The sequence below is a fragment of the Poecilia reticulata genome, chromosome 19 (assembly GCF_904066995.2).
Source record: "Poecilia reticulata chromosome 19, P_reticulata-male-v2, whole genome shotgun sequence".
NCBI lineage: Eukaryota > Metazoa > Chordata > Actinopteri > Cyprinodontiformes > Poeciliidae > Poecilia > Poecilia reticulata.
Genome location: NC_088848.1, coordinates 4172967 through 4194569, shown reverse-complemented (window position 1 = coordinate 4194569; position 21603 = coordinate 4172967). Strand labels below are relative to the sequence as shown.

The 21603-nt window shown below is 39.0% G+C and overlaps 1 protein-coding gene across 9 annotated transcripts in view; it reads left to right on the top strand.

Moving 5' to 3' along the window:
* The window catches only part of afap1l2 (actin filament associated protein 1-like 2), a 55545-nt gene extending 34237 nt beyond the window's left edge, over nt 1-21308 (top strand). For 2 of the 9 annotated variants that reach the window (XM_081600480.1, XM_081600479.1), the window contains exons 5-20: nt 6059-6170; nt 7996-8079; nt 8466-8677; nt 10833-11012; nt 11108-11194; nt 11328-11412; nt 11529-11633; nt 12994-13205; nt 16073-16218; nt 16294-16405; nt 16517-16762; nt 18079-18337; nt 20007-20180; nt 20256-20443; nt 20528-20749; nt 20844-21308. In XM_081600480.1, the coding sequence (XP_081456606.1) occupies nt 6059-6170; nt 7996-8079; nt 8466-8677; nt 10833-11012; nt 11108-11194; nt 11328-11412; nt 11529-11633; nt 12994-13205; nt 16073-16218; nt 16294-16405; nt 16517-16762; nt 18079-18337; nt 20007-20180; nt 20256-20443; nt 20528-20749; nt 20844-20870 (2451 nt within the window). In that variant the 3' untranslated portion in view covers nt 20871-21308. Of the gene's footprint in view, nt 1-6040; nt 6171-7995; nt 8080-8465; nt 8678-10832; nt 11013-11107; nt 11195-11327; nt 11413-11528; nt 11634-12993; nt 13206-16072; nt 16219-16293; nt 16406-16516; nt 16763-18078; nt 18338-20006; nt 20181-20255; nt 20444-20527; nt 20750-20843 lie in introns of all 9 variants that reach the window. The other 7 variants (XM_081600478.1, XM_081600477.1, XM_081600485.1 and 4 more) reach the window with 5 other exon arrangements.
* The last annotated feature ends 295 nt before the right edge of the window (nt 21309-21603 follow it).

Here is a 21603-nt window from a genome sequence, read left to right as displayed (position 1 = left end):
TCTGTGGAACATAACTCAAATTAATGTGGGAAATTTGTCTATTTACGTATTTTATCAAAAGACGGAGGATGTCAGTTTCTGCTGTAGTACTTAGACAGTTTTCACTCTGCGTATTAAAGCATGTTTGGTATTTTAATTGTTAAAATAGGCACTTATAAGCATTTAGGTGTCTGAGGTGTTTGTGGATTTCAGCTGTTCGCGGGCGAATAATGGATAAATGTGTAAATACTTTAAAACATGTTATTGAAGGAGAAAATAAATGCAATCTTTAGATATTATTGAACAAATTGTGTAATATAAGAAGGGCAAAATATATTAAATGAAAACATTTTTAAATTTTTCTTTTTCTCTACTGATTGTATTTGACTCAAGTGCTAAATCCACACCCGTTACTCTTTGGTTTTATTGAGATTAAATTCAACTTCTGGCTGTTTGGTACAATGTATGTTGCATTAAACATTCAGATAACTTTAGTTTCTCCCTTAAAGTTCCTCAACCGTCTTTTAATCAACTGACTGACTGGTGCAAACATAACGTATGTTGCATCATCAGGACTGCCTCAGAAAATATCTGTTTATGTCGTTATCTTCCAGCTTGTTAGTTGTTTGTTTGCATAATATAAGTTCCTATCATTTCATATGGAAGATTTTGCATAAAATCTTTTGATGTACGCATAGCATAGGGAAACACATGATATAAATACAAAACCTTAAGCATGGCGCTTTTAAAGCAAACCCAGAATATGTTTTTATGATTCGGCTTTCAGGTGACTTTTAGTAATTAACATTATTCATTCCTACTTTAGCTTTATGACAATTACACCAGGCGTTTTATTAAACTGAATGCGAATAATTACAGTATTTTCCACACTGTAAAGCACCTTCAATGAATGGCCTATTTTAAAACTTTTTTCTTATATAAGGCGCATAGAGTAGAGGCTGGAGTTACGTTATGCATCCACTAGATGGAGCTGCACTAAAGGATGAATATCTAAAGCCACTTTGTTGACATAAAGAATGTCAACAAAACAGTCCGACTCCGGTCGGCGAGGAGAGCCTTCCTGGGCCGGGGCGTTGCCGGATGATGGTCACCCTTCTCCGTTCGCCCACAGCATGTTGGTTGGAGAACGTGGTGCTAAATGACCTGCAGACGACCTGATTATCAGGTTGGTAGGTAGATAGGTCAGTCAAACTTTATTAACAAAACAGCGTTCTGACAACTATCCCAGCATGCACCGCGCGCTTCTTCTACGGGCGAAAATGAAGTCGGTGGCTGCTTACCGTAGTTGCTAGACCTATTGTGGCTCAATATTGGTCCATATAAAAGGCGCACCGGATTATAAGGCGCACTGTCAGCTTTTGAGGAAATTGGATGTTTTTAGGTGAGCATTATAGAGCGGAAAATAAGGTACATTTACTTTATTAAGTTAAGTGTAGATTTATTTTTTATCTGTTTTAATTTAGTTAATAATGTTAATTATTTTAGGTTTTGTTTGTGTCTCAATATCAATGTTATCTGACCCTTCATGCGAAGGAAACTTGCACTGTAAATAAATCACTTTTATTTGAAAAAGTTTCCAGCTCCACCTTTAAAATTGATGCATAACCAAGATACGTAAATTTTCTCTTAACTCAGGATTTCATTCTGTCTCAAACAATAGATGTGACCTAAAACTAACAGAAAACCAAAGCGGCATTGATGGCGACGGCTATATTTGCTGATGTTTGCGTTCTGAACCATTAAAGAGCCCTCTAACATAAAACTGCTGTTCTCTTTTTGCTGCGATGAAAACATTTTTCGTCCCACGCCCGCCTTTGGTGGATCCTTTCCTGCGCGTTCTGGCATGCGGGCTATTAAGCCGAGTCGTCGTCACTGTGACTGCGCGCAGACCGTGACATGACGCCACGTATTATGACAGCTTGCTGCATCTGCTGTGCATTACTGGAAATGTGTGAGATGGTTGACCTGATATTGTGGGAACAGCTCACAAACAGGGACCTCTCTGATTAAAGGGAGTGACAGGAAGGGTCTCTGACAGCCCACATTAGAAATAATGATTTTTATGATTTTTATTCATAGAGACAAATATGGTTTGTTTTAAGTATGTGGCTCAATTTAAAAAAGAAAAATTAAACTTTTTGCAGATTGGTTATGCAGCGACCTCAACACTTTTTGCATCCCTGTAAAATGTGTCACATATTCAACAATTCTTATTACATGAACGTAATCAAAGTGTCCAGGCATTTTAAATTAGAAATCAGCAACTTTTATTTTCCTAAAGTATGAAGATAATATGATAAAGAGGCCCATTTCTCTTAGCCACAAGTTAAGTTGATCTCTCCACCACAAACCATGAGCAGGATGGTAGGGCAGGGAAGGGGAAAAAATCTCCAAAGCTCAGGGTGAAGTCTCCATAACAACAATTATACGTCATTACTGCAAACAAACTTGTTGTTTGGGAGGCATCTGGACGAAACAGCCGACTGTCGTAGCGTATAAACATGTGGAGTTTGTTGAACTCTCCTGGAGATTTTAACTAGAGCCTTGGTCTCTGGTCATATGAGACAAATTGAACGTTTCATTCAACAAAAACCAGGTGAGTTGGTCATGAAACGCAGGATGCATATGCAGAAGTGAACCTGATGTTCACTGTTTAAGTCTTTTCCAAAGTAATTCTTTGAAACACCTGGATATTTGAAATATAAACTCGGTTTTTCGGTAGAGTACTGATCAAAACCACGTGGTCAAATTCCACACGTGGAAGTGTTTTTCAATTAGTTCAAAGTGTCACCAGCAAGGGTGCTAATAAATGAGGCACTGGGGAGTGTGGCAAAAACATTTTTTCTTTTAAATTGGGATTGTTCTCAGGATGTAATGTTTTCTCAAATTAAAAATTGGATTATTCTTAAAAGAATAATCATCCCGAGGAGAATCGATTTCAACCACCTGCGTTTCTGATCTGAACCACATATTTCCAGTTTGTTCAAACCTAATATGTCCTGTTTGTTCATCAAACCTTCTCTGTGAGTTTTACAATCATTTGTGAGTTTTACAGGAACTCAAGCGAAAGTAAAAGAATGCAGGAAGTGTGTCCAGACATCAGTGGTGGGAGGAAAATAGTTTAGAAATGTCATTTAGAGTCTCTGAGAGTTCACTGTAAATCTCTATGAAAATACAAGCTGCCTGCATCAGTGCTGGCTTTATTCCGCACAAACAGATTATCTGAAATGCTTTTAACCTCACATCATCCCTGTAGACGTCTGTGTATTTGATTTATATCTGGAAAATACCTTAATTTTTGATCATATCACATCATCAAAAAGGAAAGAATAGATTCCACTTTTACTCGAAGGTTTCCACCGTCCTTGTTTTCACGTCTGCCAGACTAAACTTGTGTATCTCGGATCTTCTTGCCACTTCAGTTACCTCATCCCATGAAGCCTGTGGACACAAGTCGAAGGGATAAACCTTGTTTTCCTGCGGAGAGATGTGGGAGTTATTCCAGCACAGAGTGGGAGTGAGAAAGTGATCTTTGAAGAAATGACTAACCATGTTTTGAACGGAGGGATTGTTGCGCAAAGATAGGTTGATGCATACAAACATCTGTGTGCAATGTCGCAACACAATAAGCGCTGTGCACAAATTCAAGGAAGTATTTTTCATGCCTTTTGTGTATCTTTCTCTGATTGTATCTTTGCAAGGAATTCAACACTGCAGCAACATTTAAATACTCTTGAATCACTAGTTATGTCAGAATTTGCTGCCTCAAACAAGTATAGAAGCAAAGTGTGTATGAGCATAATTAAGACCAAGGAACACACCAGTCAGCAGCTCACAGTAACACGCAGGTGTTGACAGAACAACTTTTTCGTCCATCCATCTTTTGTCTTCTGCTTAATCACTGCTGGTCTAGAAAGGCCCAGACTTCTTCCCTCTCCTCAGCCTCTTGAGCCAGCTCCTCTAGGGGAATCCCACAGTGTTCCCAGAGTGTCGTTCACTCCATAAATCTGGCCTTTACAGAAAGGTTGTGAGAAGAAAACCTTTAAGAGAAAGACAAAAGAAGTCATGATTCCAGGTTGCTACAATCCGTATAGGGGGCATAGCAAACATGTGGGGAGGATGTGGTGTGGGAATGATTTTCTTCAGCAGGATAGCTGGTGGGAAGATGGATGGAGCTAAGTGCATGGCAATCCTGGTGGGAAAACTTGTTAGAGGGTGCAAAAGAGTTGAGCCTGAGGCTGAAGATCACCATTTGGCAGAGAGATTATGGAGAACATTCAGCCACAGCAACAATCGAATGGTGCAGATTAAAACGCGTACATGTTATCTATTAGTTCCAATAGATGACACAGGGTTACAAAAAATACTTTTTGGAAATTGTCTATGTTTTTTCAACTGAGTTGGGACTATTTTCCAAAAGTGACATAATTTTTTCTTAATCAAGTGAGGTTTTTATTCAGCAACACTTCATTTGATGGAGTCTGCATAAGACTGACATGACACTGTCATAAATATGACACAACACCTGTTATGAACATGAAGGAGTCTTTAGTAATGTTTATCACTGTTGTCACGAGCTGTCATTCGGTAAATAATGACGCTTCTGATGCAACGTGGCATTAAAAGAGCCATCTTTACATTAAGGTGCCAATATTTACCAAATGATGCAAAGTTTGCACGTTTAATAGACTTTTAGTGCAACTTCTAAAGCAACTTTGCATTAAAAGTGTCCGTATTTAATGCAATACTAATTTGATTTGGAGAATCTCAATCTGATGACATTTTTGTGACATTATCAGTTCATTTCCGTTAATATTTCTCATCCAAAGACGGTTTTAGGAGAGAAAAAAGTTTTCTAACAGAGTGTATTAATTGAATGTCACAAACTTGGATTTCTGTAAATTGAATAAGTACATGTAAATTAAACATTACGTCATCGTCTCTCCTGCTCGTTGCTCATTGATCCCAGATTCCCAGGAAACCGATCCAGATGTGAGAACAAGTCACGCATTTTTTTGATGCTCATGTTGAATCCATAGTTCAGAAAGTTGATCTGATTGAGTAAAACCAGTGTGATTTTTGGATTCAGCACATCAAAATTACTCTGAAACAGTAAAAAAAAAACCCGACAATTTTGACTATACTTTTGAATTGATGTCAACAGGTACTCTTCATTTCTGTTCAATATGACTGACAAATGGATAAAAATGTCTTTTTCTAGATGCACAGCTGGTAAAGATCACACCTAGAAAGACTTGCTGATCCTACAGAGCATTGACTCAGACCGGCTGAACACACTTTTCAGATTTTTATTTGTGAGAAACTTGGCAGACAAGTATAATTTATCTCGCACTTCACAATTATGTGCTTGTTTCTGTTGGTCAAAATGTAAAAATATTTGTGGTGTGAGTGCTTTTGTAAGCCGTTGTATAGTCTAAAAATCACAGCTTGTTCAGATTCGTCCATTAGGATGAATTCTTCAGGATTTTCCAAGCCATTATTCCTTGGAAAGGCAGAGTAAGATAGATTCTTGTGATAACAGATGTCTGTGAAATGTGTTTTGGACCATGTAGCTAATTTACTGTCTTTGGTTGAGTGCTTGGCATGGGGCAGACAGACGGTCTGCCACACAGGAGTTGACAAGAGAGACAGAAGTGAAGCCAGACTGCTGATTGATTTCAGGAAAACCCGCTGGGTGCACACACACGCGCACGCCCGCACACACACGTCACACCTCCTTCTCCTATGTCTATGCTCTCACACACTCTCCCCTGAAGGCAGAGTTTTGCTCTCTAGTCCACTGGGTCAGACAAGGATTGGTTACACGAGGAATTCCCTACTTACTCCTATCTGGATTAACGATAAGTTCAGGCTGCAGGAATAAAACATGACTAATAATAAATGCATGAATGTGTGTGATTTCTTTTTTGTTTTATTTTTTTACATTTATTCACCATCCACACATAGTTCAGACGTACTGATGACAGATTAAATGGATAAACTTTTACAAACTATTTCAACTAACTGAATTTTTCAACAGATTTCTCTTGTTTGTCAGGGCGTAGTGGGTCGGGAACCGTTCCCCTTGCCTCCAATTCCAGCCCCAGCCTGTATAGATCCTTCAGAGAGTTACTATGAGGAGGCACAACCTTATGAGGAAACAGCCAACGGTAAGGTCCTTTGCTAAATATTTCAAGATTTCTTTACACTTTCCGCAAAAACCACCAAGAGTTGCACTTTTTAGCATTTAGTGACATCTAGTGGCAAATTAGTATAATGCAACGAAATAAAATGAAAATTGGATCATTTTAAATGTTATGTGAAACTGCATTTGATTATTTTATATGTGGAAGACTCCATATTCATAAAAATGTTACCTGTTACAGTATGTGTAAATAATGCATTTGTAAAAACTGTATATTTATGTTGGCAATAGATTTCCACCTAATAGTACACACATCTACTTCTTTACCGAGCTGAACATCATATTTATTGTGTTTGCACGAAAACAAAACAAATAGATAAAGCAGATAATGCAGAAAAACACCAACAACTCAAATATAGTTGAGCTACATGATAAGTAAAACTTGTGAGGAAGTTTGGTTTGATGTAACAACAGAAATAAACTGAAATAAACGTCTTAAACATTCAACCCTAAATCCAAACTAATCCAAGCTGCATTTTGGGAAAACGTGAGTTTCCTAATTGTTGCTACACTGGTGTCCTTAACAAATTATGCTTTCAAACACTCTAGTTACACATGTACCAGCAGAGTTTGGAGCTGAGTTAATTATTTATGAATGCAGATAAACTGTTCATTAACACAGCTATCACTTTGTGTTGTTGACTCAGCAGCCATATTGGGATTTTTAGCTCTGGTTTAGTGAGGAAGTAATTGTTTTTAAATAAGTCACTGATTGTTGACACCCCGGGCGAAAATACTTTACAATTCCTTCAGCCAAAAGGGCAGCACTTGGTTTTCTGTAACATTGGGATCTTTGAGTCTTGCTCTCCTTTTCAGCTCATCGTTTTCTACAGTGTTTGGTTCTGGAGTCTGAGTTAGTCATGAAAAAAAGAGCTTTTCTGTCATTGCAACAATTTCTGTGTTAATTTGATTAATGTTCCAGCTGAAATACCCAAAGATAACCCTATCGCTGGTGTTCTTGTACACACCATCAGTTATTTACCTAAAATCTCCTGGTGTTTCTTTTGTTTTGCACTGGAACCACCTCCAGTGGTTACACTATAAAAACTCAATTTTAGCCACGTCTGACCGAAGTCCCAATTAAAATCCCAATATGAGGAAGGAAACTCCACTGGTTTGGATTTGTTATGGTGGGATAGAAAAGGCTTTTTCCTGGCATTCCCACAAACAACTGGTTTGCACATAGCATCTTTTGGTTTGGTCGGCAGAGTTGACGAACTTGAGCTGGCATTCTTGGTTGCAGTCCTCTAACACTGGAGATTTTTACCTCTCTTCCCATCCTGGTCTCTGTGCATATTTTCCAACATTTTACTTGTTTTTAAATTTTCCTCAATTACTGTTCAACATTTTTTCAAGGATATTTCTTTTAGAGGATTTGTTAAGAGTACCAATAAATGGGAACATTTTGCCTTTTCTGTGAACACTGTAAAAACAGAAAATTTTACCAAGTCATTTGGTGCAAAAATCTTAGTTTTATCTCATTTCAAGCGTTCTAACTTACAAATAACTTTTCAGCAAAAAAAAGAGCTTTTTTTTAGTCAATAATTCCTTAAAATTATTGACTTACTACACTTATTTTAAGTGTAGTAAGACATTTGCACTAGAAACTAGACCAAAAAAAATTTAATCTACGCTAATCATGGGGTATGTTTATTAAATCTACTTCATTGTTGTTAGATCTGTATTTTTTTATAAATGTATTTAATTCCTTATGTTCAACTGATACTATTTTTAAAGAAAACATCCCATATTTCCTGTCTTCTTATGGGGTTTATTTTGATACTGTGCAGATCTGGCGCGGTCTGGCCTCCTCTCTGAGCCCTGGACCAGAGTGCTCAGCTCAGACTGTGTGGTTTATGCCGTTATCACCGGGGGTAGATGAGACTCCTGTGTCTCTGTGGCATGTCTACACTTGTTTTTATTTTGCGTCTACCAAAACTCGCATGGGGAAACCAGCATGGTCGGAGCGTGGCATGTTAAGGAGCTGCCGCCATTAATCAGACTTATCAGTTTCCTGAATGTGTTCTTTTCACTTGTCCTCATTTTCCTGCCAATCATCCATCTGTCGTTTAAAATTCATCCGTCTGCTTAAGTTTTGTGAGGAAATGCTTCACTCAAGAGGGTCAAGAGATCGGACATTAAGCTCATTAACTCCTCCAAAACCATCCAGCCCTTTCAGCTTGCTTTAAACAATCCTTTAAGCGACGCTCCTTCCAAAGTTTTAACTGTTGCCTCTGCGTTTGTTTTTTTTTCCTCTTAGAAGACGGAGACGCAGTCAGCAGCTCGTACGAGTCGTACGACGAAGAGGAGGTGACCAGAGAGAAGTCACCGTCAGCTCAGCATCAGTGGCCGTCAGCCGAGGCGTCTATTGAACTGATGAAGGACGCTCGAATCTGCGCCTTCCTGTGGAGGAAGAAGTGGCTTGGCCAGTGGGCCAAGCAGCTCTGTGTCATCAAAGACCATCGTCTTCTGGTGGGTGGCACGCTCAGTTAAAGACCAGCAGATGTTCTGTGTAGAACATCAGCTGTAGTGTGTTTGCCCTCTGTAATTAGAGGAATTTTAGATCAAAATAATGTGTAAATTCAGCCTGAAAACCTAAATTACAAAAATAGAATTGACTTTTCTGCTTGTATTGAAGTATCATGATGATTTCTGTAAACAGCCATTATTTTGGGCAGAGGTTTGTCATTTCTGAGAAAATCTTGGAAAAGACTTCAAGAGATTTCTCTGTATTCTTCTGTTATTGCTGGTCAGTGTGCATTTCTTTCTGACAAGGTATTCTCTCTATTTAACCTTTGTAATAACTTATTATCTTGGTATGCAATGTGTAAACTAAGGTAAGTTTGCTACTTTGCATAGAAAACGGTTATGCCTAATTAATGTCTGAATAGTTTTAAGGTGTACTTTAATTATTTAAAGTGCAAAACATAGACAAGTTTTATTAACTTTACTTCGGTTCTCATAACCATCTCTCAGAGAAGAAATGACCACAATTTTCAAGAGATGCCTGTTTATTAAACATTTAGGTCAGTCTTTGACTATATCTGTTTATCAGATTAAGCATATTTAAAATGGTTGCAGGATGAATGTTTCTTCTCTTTAAAAATAACTTGTTGGCACAGCTTAGCTTTGGATATGTGCTTCTGAAGTAAAGACCTTTTGAACAGTCACCTTAAGACAAATAAAACTAAATTAGAAACGTCTGACCGTTATTCACAGTGAACCAAACTGCATATCAGGTCAAAGAACACAAACTACTATAAGGTGGTAGAGGAAGTGTTGATATGGGCTTTTTTTTGCTGCCGTCAGACTTTTATTCCATCCAGTCAGGGTTGGCGATGGACTAAACCTTTTACCCAAATGTTTAGAGTGGTGTGTGACCATCTGACAGCTGAAAATTAGTCAAGTCTCTGCCAACTAATATCCCATTGAGTTTATATTTAAGTCGCACATCAATGCCTAAATAAGTGACCCAAAAAAGCCACATTTTGGATTTGTTTGTCCTCATTTGGCAGAAATGTTTTAGCAATTGGGGCTGTTATAACCAATATTTTAGTAATCGATTATTCTATCAATTAATCAAGTAATTGGATAAAAAGATTTTGATAAAATAAAATATTGGTAAATCTAACACAGCAGTAGTGTTACTATCTGATATCAACATCAGTCCAATTTTTCATATTTGAGCATCCCTAACAATAACTTTTGTGTGGTTTAGAAAATTAACCTGTCACAATAATAGCTCACTTTCTAAGGGAACCTGAAGAAAAGTTATGCAAAAAATCTGAAATTATATTCAATTTAACAAAAAAGGCAGGCTTAGAAATCACAAATATGCTTATAAAAATGTCTATACTCCAGCTTTTAGTTGATGTATTCCTTTGTACCGCCACGATACGCTCCGCCACCCATTTGTTGGTGGTAAATGTATTTTTCCGGTGTACCATTCTGAACCCACTACCAGGCTGCCGTGGTCCAGGCATGCCAGGATGGTTATTGGTCTCCCAAAAATGATTTTTTTTTTTAAATAAAAACAACAGACATTATTATAAATCAATAAAACCCATTTGAGGAATCCTTACAGCCCTATGTCGAGTCCTTGAAAAGAGAAAGTATTTTCTTTTTAAAAAGAACACATTTGAGTGCTTAGGTTTACCAAAGTTTTCTCAACAAAATAAAAACAACAGGACCTTTTGGATAACACCTTCAGGACAGACGAGACCAAAGCAGGGCTGCTCGACCACAGTGCACATCATGTTTGGTGGAAACCAAGCTGCATGCAGCATCAAAGACCACGTGCTAATTGTAAAGCACAACGGTGAAAGGATGAGGATTTTTTTTTTTTTTTTTGCGGCTACAAACTTTGACATATTTCCTGTTGGTGTTTACTGTGAACTCCAGGTGTTTTAACCAATTGTCAGCCCAGCTGAAAAACGATGCTGCACTGTTTTTCTCAAAGTCCAAAGCCACAACGTGACTGAAACGTAATGAAAGATTCTTGAGAAAGTTGAGTGCAGACAACTGCCCACAAACCTCAATGAATTACTGCTGCGCTGTAAAACTGGAGAACATGTTGTCAGCACGCACCGTAGAGATGAAGTCACCCTGGTTTCTTTATTTTTCTTAGTGCTACAAAAGCTCCAAGGACCAGACACCACTGCTGGACGTGAGCCTGTTAGGCTGCAGTGTGATATACAAAGAAAAACAGCCAAAGAAAAAAGAGCACAAGCTGAAGATCATCCCAGTAGGAGGCGAGGCCATAGTGTTAGGCCTGCAGAGCAAAGAGCAAACTGAGCAGTGGCTTAAGGTGATCGATTTTCTGTGTTTCTCTGCAATATTTTCAATTATTTTAAGGCTAAAGTGTGGGGGAAAAAAACACATGGATGTGTTTATACATGTTAGGTTATTCAGGAGATAAGTCCCAAGCCAGCTGAAAGCTGTGATCCTCAACATTCTGCATCAGACTCCCCACGGCTTATTTGCACTAAGGTATGCTTGTTCTAATATTTTCTTTACATGTACTAGACCTCTGGAGTTTTAGATAAACCAGTGGGATCAAAAATCTTTTATTTCTTGAAAAATTTGCTTCTGAAATTAATAAATTGTTCATACAAACACACAGGGGGATCTGAATGAGAGACACTCGCTGGCTTCAGAGAGTGGCAGCAGCACAGACAGCCATACAGAAACCACAGAAAACAAAGATGGTGAGTGAATTTTACTTTGATAGTCAAACACATCCAACATTGGTTCAGGAAGCCAATTCTTGTATTTTCACATTAAAAAAAATAGCTTCTTTTTTTTTTCCTCTTTGTCGCTATAGTGAAGAAAAAATATGGCCCAGGTTTAATGTTCAGCAACCTGATGAACATTGGGAAGAAAAAACCATCTTCGCTGGAGAGCCCCGAGAAAAGCGTCGACACCTCAGGTAACCACAGGTCTACTTCACTCTGTTTCATTCATGCCTCCTGAAGTCATTCCAATTTGATGACTGCATTGGTGTTTTACTGTCAAAAGTATTCTGCTTTATGCTCAACTGATATTTTTTATAAGCAGTACTATTTTTTTTATTTTTTATTTTTTGCAAAATTACAAATAGGCTGCTTTCACGCTGCACCCTGAAGAGACCCAATTCAAATGTTTTTGTTTTGTCAAATCGTATTTTATTTTTATTTTTTAAGGCGTGATCGTTCTCTCTTCCAAATATAAGACTTGTATGTGATCTCCAGTGTGACCTGAAAGTGTCCCGCATGCGCAGTAGAGGGCGCACTAACGTCACGTAGAGAGCGTGCTCAGTGTTTGCGGAAGTAAACATGGATGCCAACGGTGGAGCATAGTTTATGATTTTAAAGTTGTTGTCTGACCGGATCCAGCATATTAACAACTTAATCCGCCATGATTGTTGTTTTTCCTCCCGCTTGCGCGTATCAGGACGCAGAATAGTGACGTTTGTCGAGTATCAATGACGTTGACGTTGGATGGGATGAATGCGACCTGGCCGTTCGGACTTGGGTCGCATTTGAAAATATCAGATACGTATCGGATATCCAAGTGATCTGTGTCGCATTCGAAAAAAATCTGACCAGAGTTGTTCAGACTGTCATGAAAAGATCAGACACAAGTCGCATTACGGAAAAATAAATAGGAATTGCGTCACTTCAGGCAGCAGCGTAAACATAGCCATTGACAAAACTGCTGGTTGTATTTTATTGCTGCTTATATAAACCAAGACAGTGAAGAAAATGCATCTTAGAGATGTTCTTTGCTAATAAGGGATTTGAATTTAAGCATATCAAGGTATAGTTGGAGTTTGAACTATTAGAATATGCAATTAGCAGTGTTTTTAGAGGAAGTCTCAAATATTTGTGGATTTCGGCTACCTGCAAGCGGGTATGTTCTCTAATCACTATTGAATATTGTCCTCAGTTCTCATGTTACATAAAAGCAGAATTGTTTAAAAAAAATTCTAAAGATAAATCATCCACAGTCTTCATGAAAAGTTCGGCAGCAGAGGCAAGATGTTCAGGCTAGGCTAATGCTAACATGTTTTGATATGACTCCTTGATTATTCAGCTTAAAACATCATAAACTTTGATTCTGGTTAAATACAAAACGTACGAAATCATGTGCCTGTTTCATGAATCTAGTGGTTTGCTTAAACGTCATAAAATTTAAATGGACAATGTTTCAACTGCTTTCCTCCACAGTGACAGTCATTTCCTGAGCTTTTAATATTTCCAGCTGTAAACAGATGCCTCCTGATCAAGGTTTCGTTTCTTTTTTTAAAGGTTACCTGAACATTCTGGTGAACAGCCAGTGGCGGACCTGCTGGTGTCTCATAAAAAACGGGCAGCTGTGGTTTTACCAAGACAAGGGGAAGAACAAAGTGAGCCAACCAGCGGTGACCCTGGAGGGCTGCAGCGTTTTGCCCGACCCCATCCCCGAGCACCTCTACTCTTTCAGGATCGACTTTGACGGCACACAGATTGCGACATTAGAGGTAGATAAACGCTGTGTTTCTCTCAAACAGGAGATCAAATAAACGCTTAAGACTTTGCACACTTTCTGTTACGTTTAACCTGACCACAGCACAGCGGTATTTCGCTGCATGTGCTGATTCAGCAAACGTTATTGTAAATAGATCCTGACACCTGATCGGATGTGGTGCGTTTCCTGTCCATGGCTCATTTTCTCATAAGAACTGACTGATTTAATGCTGATCTGACAAACAAGCTAAGTCTAAAACAACCCCTAACACCAACTTATTTTAAAAATACACATTCTGCTAACATCTGACTTGGGGTATATGAGATATGCATTCACACAAGGGTGGTCCCGTGTGCTGGTGTGTGTGTGTGTGTGTGTGTGTGGGGGGGTGTGTGTGTGTGCGTGTGTGTGTGTGTGCGTGCGTGCGTGGATGGATGTGAAGGGTGTGGTTGTGCTGGGATTTCAGAGACTAAAGCTACACCCTCTTTCATTAGTCCTTCAGTACCACCCAGCTGCTGTGCGTATTTGGTCATAAGCTTAGGAATTTATTATTTAGTCCTGAGGCCTCCTCCTTTTTTATTTTTCCAAACTAATCATTGGTTCAGAGAAACTGTATGTAGACACTCAGAGGGAGTTTTATACTTATGGTTTCATATAGTTCAAACACAAGGATCACTAAAAGTTAAGCGGTTGTTTTATATATTTGTGTGTCTGGTCGAAATCTGCTACAGCATTATTAAAGCATAAAAACTTCAACCTATTTGGGGAGATTTTATGATGTCATGTCTACCAAGAGGGAAGGAAGCTTTTAAAAGTATGACATGCAGTTCAATTCAGCCTCCTCTAAACCTGACTTTATAGAGCCACCGATCACTGGGATTAGAGACTACATTTACCTATTCATCCATCCATCCATCCATCCATCCATCCATCCATCCATCCATCCATCCATCCATCCATCCATCCATCTTCTTTACACCCTTGTCCCTTAGTGGGTCGGGAGGGTTGCCGGTGCCCATCTCCAGCTAACGTTCGGGGCGAGAGGCGGGTTCACCCTGGACAGGTTGCCAGGCTGTCAATCAATCAATCAATCAATAAAATTTTATTTGTATAGCACATTTCAGCAGCAAGGCATTTCAAAGTGCTTTACATGATTAAAATAAAAACAGCATGTGACATTGAATAAACGGTGAGAAAGAGAAAGAGATTTAAAGATAAAAACATTAAAACCCACACCCCTTTTAGGACGTCAGTTAAACGTTGTTTAACTGGCCTTAAACCTCAGAGTTTTAGTCAAAACGCTCTTTAACTTTAGTTAAACGACGTTTAACTGGGACGTTTTCTGGGGGGCTTTACATCATTAAAACATAGAAAAGAAATAAAAAGAAATTAAAGACATAAAAACATGGCATGTGACATTGAATAAACAGTGAAAAAGAGAAAAAAAAAACTCAAGAGTTTTAGTTAAAACGCTGTCGCAGGGCAACACAGAGACAAACAGGACACACAACCATGCACACACACACTCACACCTAGGGGCAATTTGGAGAGGCCAATTAACCTAACAGTCATGTTTTTGGACTGTGGGAGGAAACCGGAGTACCTGGAGAAAACCCACCATGCACAGGGAGAACATGCAAACTCCATGCAGAAAGACCGGGGCCGGGAATTGAACCCAGAACCTTCTTGCTGCAATGCAACAGCTCTACCAACTGCGCCACTGAGCAGCCCCATTTACCTATTCTTCTTGGTAAAATGGCGGAACCTCAGTGATTTTCAAATAGGTTTGTGCTTTGATGTAGATTATCCTGCGGAAGAGGATTAGGGCCACTGGAAAAAAGAAGAAAAAAATCCGATTTCTGACTTTAATTGTAGAATTCTGAGATTAAAATCAGATTTTGTTTTTTCCAGTGGCCCTAATCCTCTTCCGTATTATCCTCATGTTGCTCTGTCTGAATCTGTATATTTAGGGTCATCCTGTTGGAAGTTGAGCCTTTGCCTTAATTTTAGGTCTTTTTTTTCTGTATTTAACAAGTTTTTATCCTAGATTTCCATGTATTTAGCTTCATTCATTTCAAACTTCCCTGTCCCTGCTGAAGAAACCATAATGCTGCCTCCTCCGCATTTCACCGTGGATATAGTGTGTTCAGGATGATGTGCAGTGTTGGTTTTCTGCTGCACATTTCCTTGCTCACAAGAAAAAAATGTTCAGTTTTGCTATATTCTGACAGAGCGCCGAGTGCTCTACGTGGCGTGGGGCAAACTTTAAACGATAAATCATACAGTTTTCTTTCAAAATGGCTTCCTTCTTGCCAATTGAGTCCAGTTCGGTGGAGTGCACAACCTGTAGACGTCTTCTTGATCGATTCTGCCTCGTGATCTGTGGATGTCTGCATCTCCTTCAGAGACGCCACATCAATGTTGAAATAGATTTCTCCACATCGTTGCCACAGTCCTTTTTGTTCACCGATGTTCATTAAAAACACGCAGATTAACTGGATTTATTCAAGAATTTCTTAATTTTATTTAGTGTTATCACATTATAAGGGGCACGAATGAAAGCAGATGCAAAATTTTCACATTTTTATTTGTGCTCAACTTTGTCTTGGTTTGCCACATAAAATTCAAACAAGTTACATTGAAGTTTGAAGCCGTAACGTTACAAAACTTGAAAAACTTGAGGGGCGTGAATAGTTCTGCAACATGTTGTAAGTAGCAAACTGTTCACATCTTAAATACTGTTGTAGCAATCGTTTCATTAATCCAAAGCGATGGATGGCATGTAACATAAACCCATGTGGCTTCAGACCCAGGATGTTGCAAGTGTTTGTTTTGCATTGAGCGCACATTCCTTCTTCTCTCCTCCCGTTCTTCTCCCAGGCGAAAACTTCAGCAGATATGGGTCACTGGTTGGGCCTCCTGCTGTCACAGACGGGAACCAAAACGGACCCGGAGGACCTGACGTACGACTACGTCGACTCCGAAAGGGTCTGCACCATCGTCACCGCCGCAAAGACGTCCTTTCAGTAAGTTATTCACCCGAGGACTCGCAGCTCTCCACTGCCATGAAACATCTGGCTGAGACTTTTGTTTCTCTCCAGCTTGATGCAAAGGAGATATTCGGAGTCGAATACGTACATAGACGCCCTCCCGTCTATTCCTCAAAACTCTGATGAGATTTACGATGACGTGGCATCAATAGCTGATCCCGAGGTAGGCTTGGAAACGAATAATCCCCGATGGGTTGCGCTATTTTCGGTTTCACTTTGACAACAATCGTCCGGCTGCTTTCCATCACTAACATCCTACTCCCATATCACGCAGGATGCTGAGGAGGATACCCAGCCGAGCTGTGAGGAAGAAAACAATCCCCAGGATCACAATGCAACACAGCCAGACAATGCCACAGAGCAAGAGAGCGACAACAGAATCTACCTGGACTTGGTCCCGATGCGCTCCTTCCTCCACACGGCCTGCGGAGCCAAAGCTTCTCCGCCTCTCAAGGAAACTCCTAGAGTTTGTCCAATCCCAGGAGAGGGCCAGAAGGATTCCTCTTGCCAAGTTAAAGAGGTAGATAATCTAAGATTTGTCCCAGCCCTCGTCCGCCAAAAGTCTAAACATCCCAAACAATAGATGCGAATGGGAAGTAGACATAAAATCCACAAAAACAAGGTCTGAAAGCTTTTCAGGTGAGAAGAAGAAAAGAAAATCTTTATCCCAGCATACTGATACTCCAGTTTGGAAAGTTTAAAGTAGAAAGAAGGAGAAATGATTCTGCAGGGAGCTAGCTAGAGCTAGTTTCTAGAAGCTCTAGAAATAACCAGTACAAAGTCTACCATTGAGGGAAAATGTTAAATAATTAAATCTTTAACACGGCATTCAGAGCTTTAAAAAGTAAAAAGTAGCTACTGGAGATAAGCTCTTGGTTTTTGTTGATTTTCTTCGTTTTTTGGACATTCCAATAATAATAGATCTGTGATCATTCAGTCTGGATGTTAGAAATGAATTCACTAGTTTGTCAGATTAAACGTTTCTCATTTTAGTTGTTTTGATGGAAAACGTTTGTCCCAAAAACCTGATCACAATGACGGATGTCTCAGAATGAATACGTTTCCTTAAAGTTTTTAAAACAATAATGGTTAAGCAAGTTTGTACCATAAATGTTACAATTGATAGGAACTGAAGTTACTAATGTTGGCACTGTTATTAAATTCCTTTGTAGTGACAATAGTTGAAGTCAAAAGCTGAAAAGTTTGGGAACTATTCATCTGAACAAATTGATTTATCTGACTTTTTGGAGAACTATTGCTGAGTATCATCAACATAACCATGAATATTTAGCAAATGCTGTCTAATGTGAAACAGAAAAGCATAAAAAATTGATCATCCAGCTTTTTTATGTCATTTTGTCAGGCGGAGTATCACTAACAGAAGAGTGAACTTTTATCCCATGCTGTCATTATTAAATAAAATAATAAAATAAAGATGCAAAGCAAAGAAGTTAAGACTTTCAGGCCTTAAAGTGGGATTGTTACGGAAGAGGATTAGGGCCACTGGAAAAAAAACAATAAAACAGTTCTGACTTTAATCTTAGAATTCTGAGATTAAAGAATTCTGAGATTAAAGTCAGAATTCTGAGATTAAAGAATTCTGAGATTAAAGTCAGAATTCTGACTTTAATCTCAGAATTCTGAGTCAGAATTAGAATTGTTTCTTTTTTTTTCCAGTGGCCCTAATCCTCTTTCGTAGATTGTAGTATAAACACCTGAAAAGATAGTTAAGTTTTATCAGAAAATCAATGGATATTAATCCCACGCTTCGGCTTTTTTATGAGCTTCTTTTTGTACACTTAGACAGATTAAATCAATCCACGCTTTAATCTCCAGGTCACTTCAACGAACCGCACCGAGCCAGAGTCCAGCCCTCTGTTAAATGGGCCAAATTCAGCGTCTTCCCCCAGCAAAGCAGAACAGCAGCGATCACGGAGTCCCTCACAACCTCAGCCTGTCAAGACTCAAAGCCAGGAGACGTCAAAGAGGAGCAGCCTGGGCGTCCCACAAGCCTTCAGTTTGCCTGGAGCACAAAAGAGTCCAGCTGGGTTCCCTCACAGCCCACAACCAGCACGGCCAAAGGCCTACACCATAGGTAAGGTCCAACAACGACGTCAAGATTTAGAGGCGGTGCTGAGGCAGGAAAGGTCGCCGGGTGTTCCTGAGCGATGTGGAATGGCGCCATCTGGTGGAAAGACTCACCCATTACAGCTTCAGACGCTATAATCCAAACCCCTTCAATCATTACTTTTCAGAGTTTTTTTTATTATTTTGTTTTAAAATGGAACTAAAAGCTGATTCATAGGTCAACATAATGTGCAGTTTTTCACTATATTCAACATAAAAATGACTGGAAAGTGCAAAATGCAAAGAATATTTCTGGCATTATTCAAGATCTGCAGATTTCGCCCAATCCCTCCCTTTCCAACCTCATTTAGGAAAGTATTTAAAAAGTAAAGGTTTTAATGAACTTCCAAGTAAAATGAAAACTAGCCAAAAGTGTTGCTACTTGTTTAGTTTGCATAATTCTGTCATTGTACCACATTTGACATATTGTTTGAACGTTTGGGGCAATACAAAACAAATTTACAGCCGTTGTACATAATACAAGAAAATCTATTTGAATACTACATGAAGTGGAATATTGAGAAAATACAACCCGTTTTTTTTTTGGTTTTTTTTATTCTGGGACCCTGTAAAAATTTAAAACCGTACAATTTATTTACAGCAAGAAACATCAACTTCCACATAATATAAACAGTTTACCAAAAATGTTTTGTGACACAGAGGGGGGTTATGATTTAATAAACAATGTATTAGAACAACCAAAAATAGTTTTTGTTTATCGGTGTGTGGGATAGATTTATGGAATGGATTAAATGAGTTCAAAAAGGTGCAAATAACTGTTTAAAAAGGAGCTATATTGTTTAAAATGGGTGCCCACAGGACCAAAATGATTTTATTAATGTATAAATAATTGTACATTTAAGAATGTACAGAAAAGTTGTTTAAGTGTCATACAATGTGGAAATAATTCAAGTTTATCTGGTGTTTGGATATTTAAATGTTTGTAAATTAATGAGGGGCAGGAAATCATAAGCTATTCTATCTGCTCCTTTTTTAAAGTTGCATGTCAATTAGGCATGATAGCTTGTTTTAATTTATGTATTTTTTCTTTTTTTTTTACTTTTTATCTGCTCGAAATTAATGAATAAAAAATATACTTAATTTTTTGATGTAATTTTATCAATGTGCGGGGGAAATGCGTTACCACGAGGCCTGTCATAATAATCAATAAGTCAATTAATCGCATGATAAATTATAAGAAACTCAATAATTTAAATATAATAATGATTTATCGTTTATCTGGATGATAAAAGTCTTCAGTTTGGCGCTTTGGTCTCAACTCGCCCTTGTTTTGAAGAATAATTTTGTTTACAAAGACTTAAAAACAAACTTTTTTTTGTTGCTTTACTTATTTATTCTGGATATTTAAAATGTCTTCCAGTTCCAGTTCATTAGAATTTAAAGTTTACTAATCGTTTAGAATATGATCTTGCATTATCAACAACAATATTATCGTTTATCGCAATAACTTCTGGAAAAATCTATCGTCCAGAAAAAACCTGTTGGAATACCGCTCGGAACGATCCACCTGCCAAACAAATCCCGAAAGCAGCTTGAAAAATGTCCAACAGCTACAAGGATTCTCTGTTCTTTTTAGCTGTGAATATTACCAACAAATGCCGACGTTTTATTCTCAGGCAGTTCCAGTGCCCTTGAGATCAAACTGGGCAAGAACCGCACCGAGGCGGACCTGCTGCGCTACATCGACGAGCGCGATCGTCTGGAGAAGGAGAGGGAGGAGGTGAGGAGCAGCCTGGCCAACCTGAAGAAGGAGAAGAGGGAAACAAAGGAGGAGCTGAGCGCTTGCCAGGGTACAGCTCAGTGCTTTGTCACTCGTCTCTGTAGGGAGGTTTTCCGTTTGACAGCCAGCCGTCTGGTGTGTTCAGATCCTAAGCAGCAAGCTCAGCTGGAGGCCTGTCTGAAGCAGAAGGAGGAGGCGTGTCGGGAGGCGGAGCGCCGCAGGGTGGAGGTGGAGCTCCGCCTGGTAGAAGTGAAGGAAAGTCTGAAGAAGGTGGAGTCGGGGCCTTTCACACTGGGAACCACGCTGGACAGCAGCCTCCAGGACTCTCCGGCGGTGAGCTTCGCCCGCTCCAAACACCCAGGGCTCATGGGTTTGGTGCGTGAACTCAACACTCCCTCCGTCGTTTTTGTCTTTTAGACTAAAGCTGCAACCCTGCCTCATCCACAAACGTCATCGTTATCATTATCAACACAAGCAGCGCCACCATCTTCATCATCACCTTCGTCGTCTTCCCCAGCACCTCCCCAGCCCTCCAACAACAGCGCGAGTGCAGACTGTCCTGTAAACTCTGCCTCGGCTCTTAAAAACAGGCCCACTTCCATCATCGCCACAAAAGGAAATGTCCTGCAGAAAGCCAAGGTGAGGCTGGACTGCAGCAGATGCCGAGGCTACAGCTTGAATTATTAAGTCTTTACTTTTGAGTTAAAGCTGCTGTTGCTTTTTCTTTTTATAGGAATGGGAGAAAAAATCCACCACTTAGATGGAAACGTCTTGAATCTGCTCAGATATTACAACCATGTGGAGTAAAAACCCCCGGATTGCTTCCCAAGACTTTAAATAGGCCAGGAGACTGAAGCACAAGCCGAAAACTTGTTGAACGCCACTGGATTCCCTTAATAACATGACTTTTCTCATTAGTTTTATTTTCAAAGGACCAAATTTAAGTGAGTCCATTAAGGCCAGTGTTGCAGAAACAAGAGTGCAGCACATTTTAAAACCACTAAATTTTTTAAACAGAAAAAAAAAGAAAGCCCTTTACTAAATTGTCTATTGTGTAAAATTTAGATTGTAGCTTGGTTCATGTATGCTGGGAGCCAAGATGTAAATAGATGTACACCATTTATTCAGCCTTTTGGCTTGTATTGCTAGCTAAAACTGCACTTTTTATTCAAATAAAAAATGTCCTGAAAAAAAACCCCACACTGCTTGTTTTTAATGTTATGTTTTCAATCTTGTTTGACAAAAACTAGACAGTTTGTCTCAAACAGTTGCTGTTTTATTTTTCAAAAGCTCTCAATATTTAAACTTTACAAACCCTATATAAATTTTCCATTTTAGAGGAAAACACAATTTTCTCTAAATATACAGTGGTGTGAAAAAGAGTTTGCCCCCTTCCTTATTTCCTGTTTTTTTGCATGTTTGTCACACTTAACCTCTTACACACTAAGGGGTATAAATAAATTTCCGCCTGACAAAAACACACAAAAGTAAAT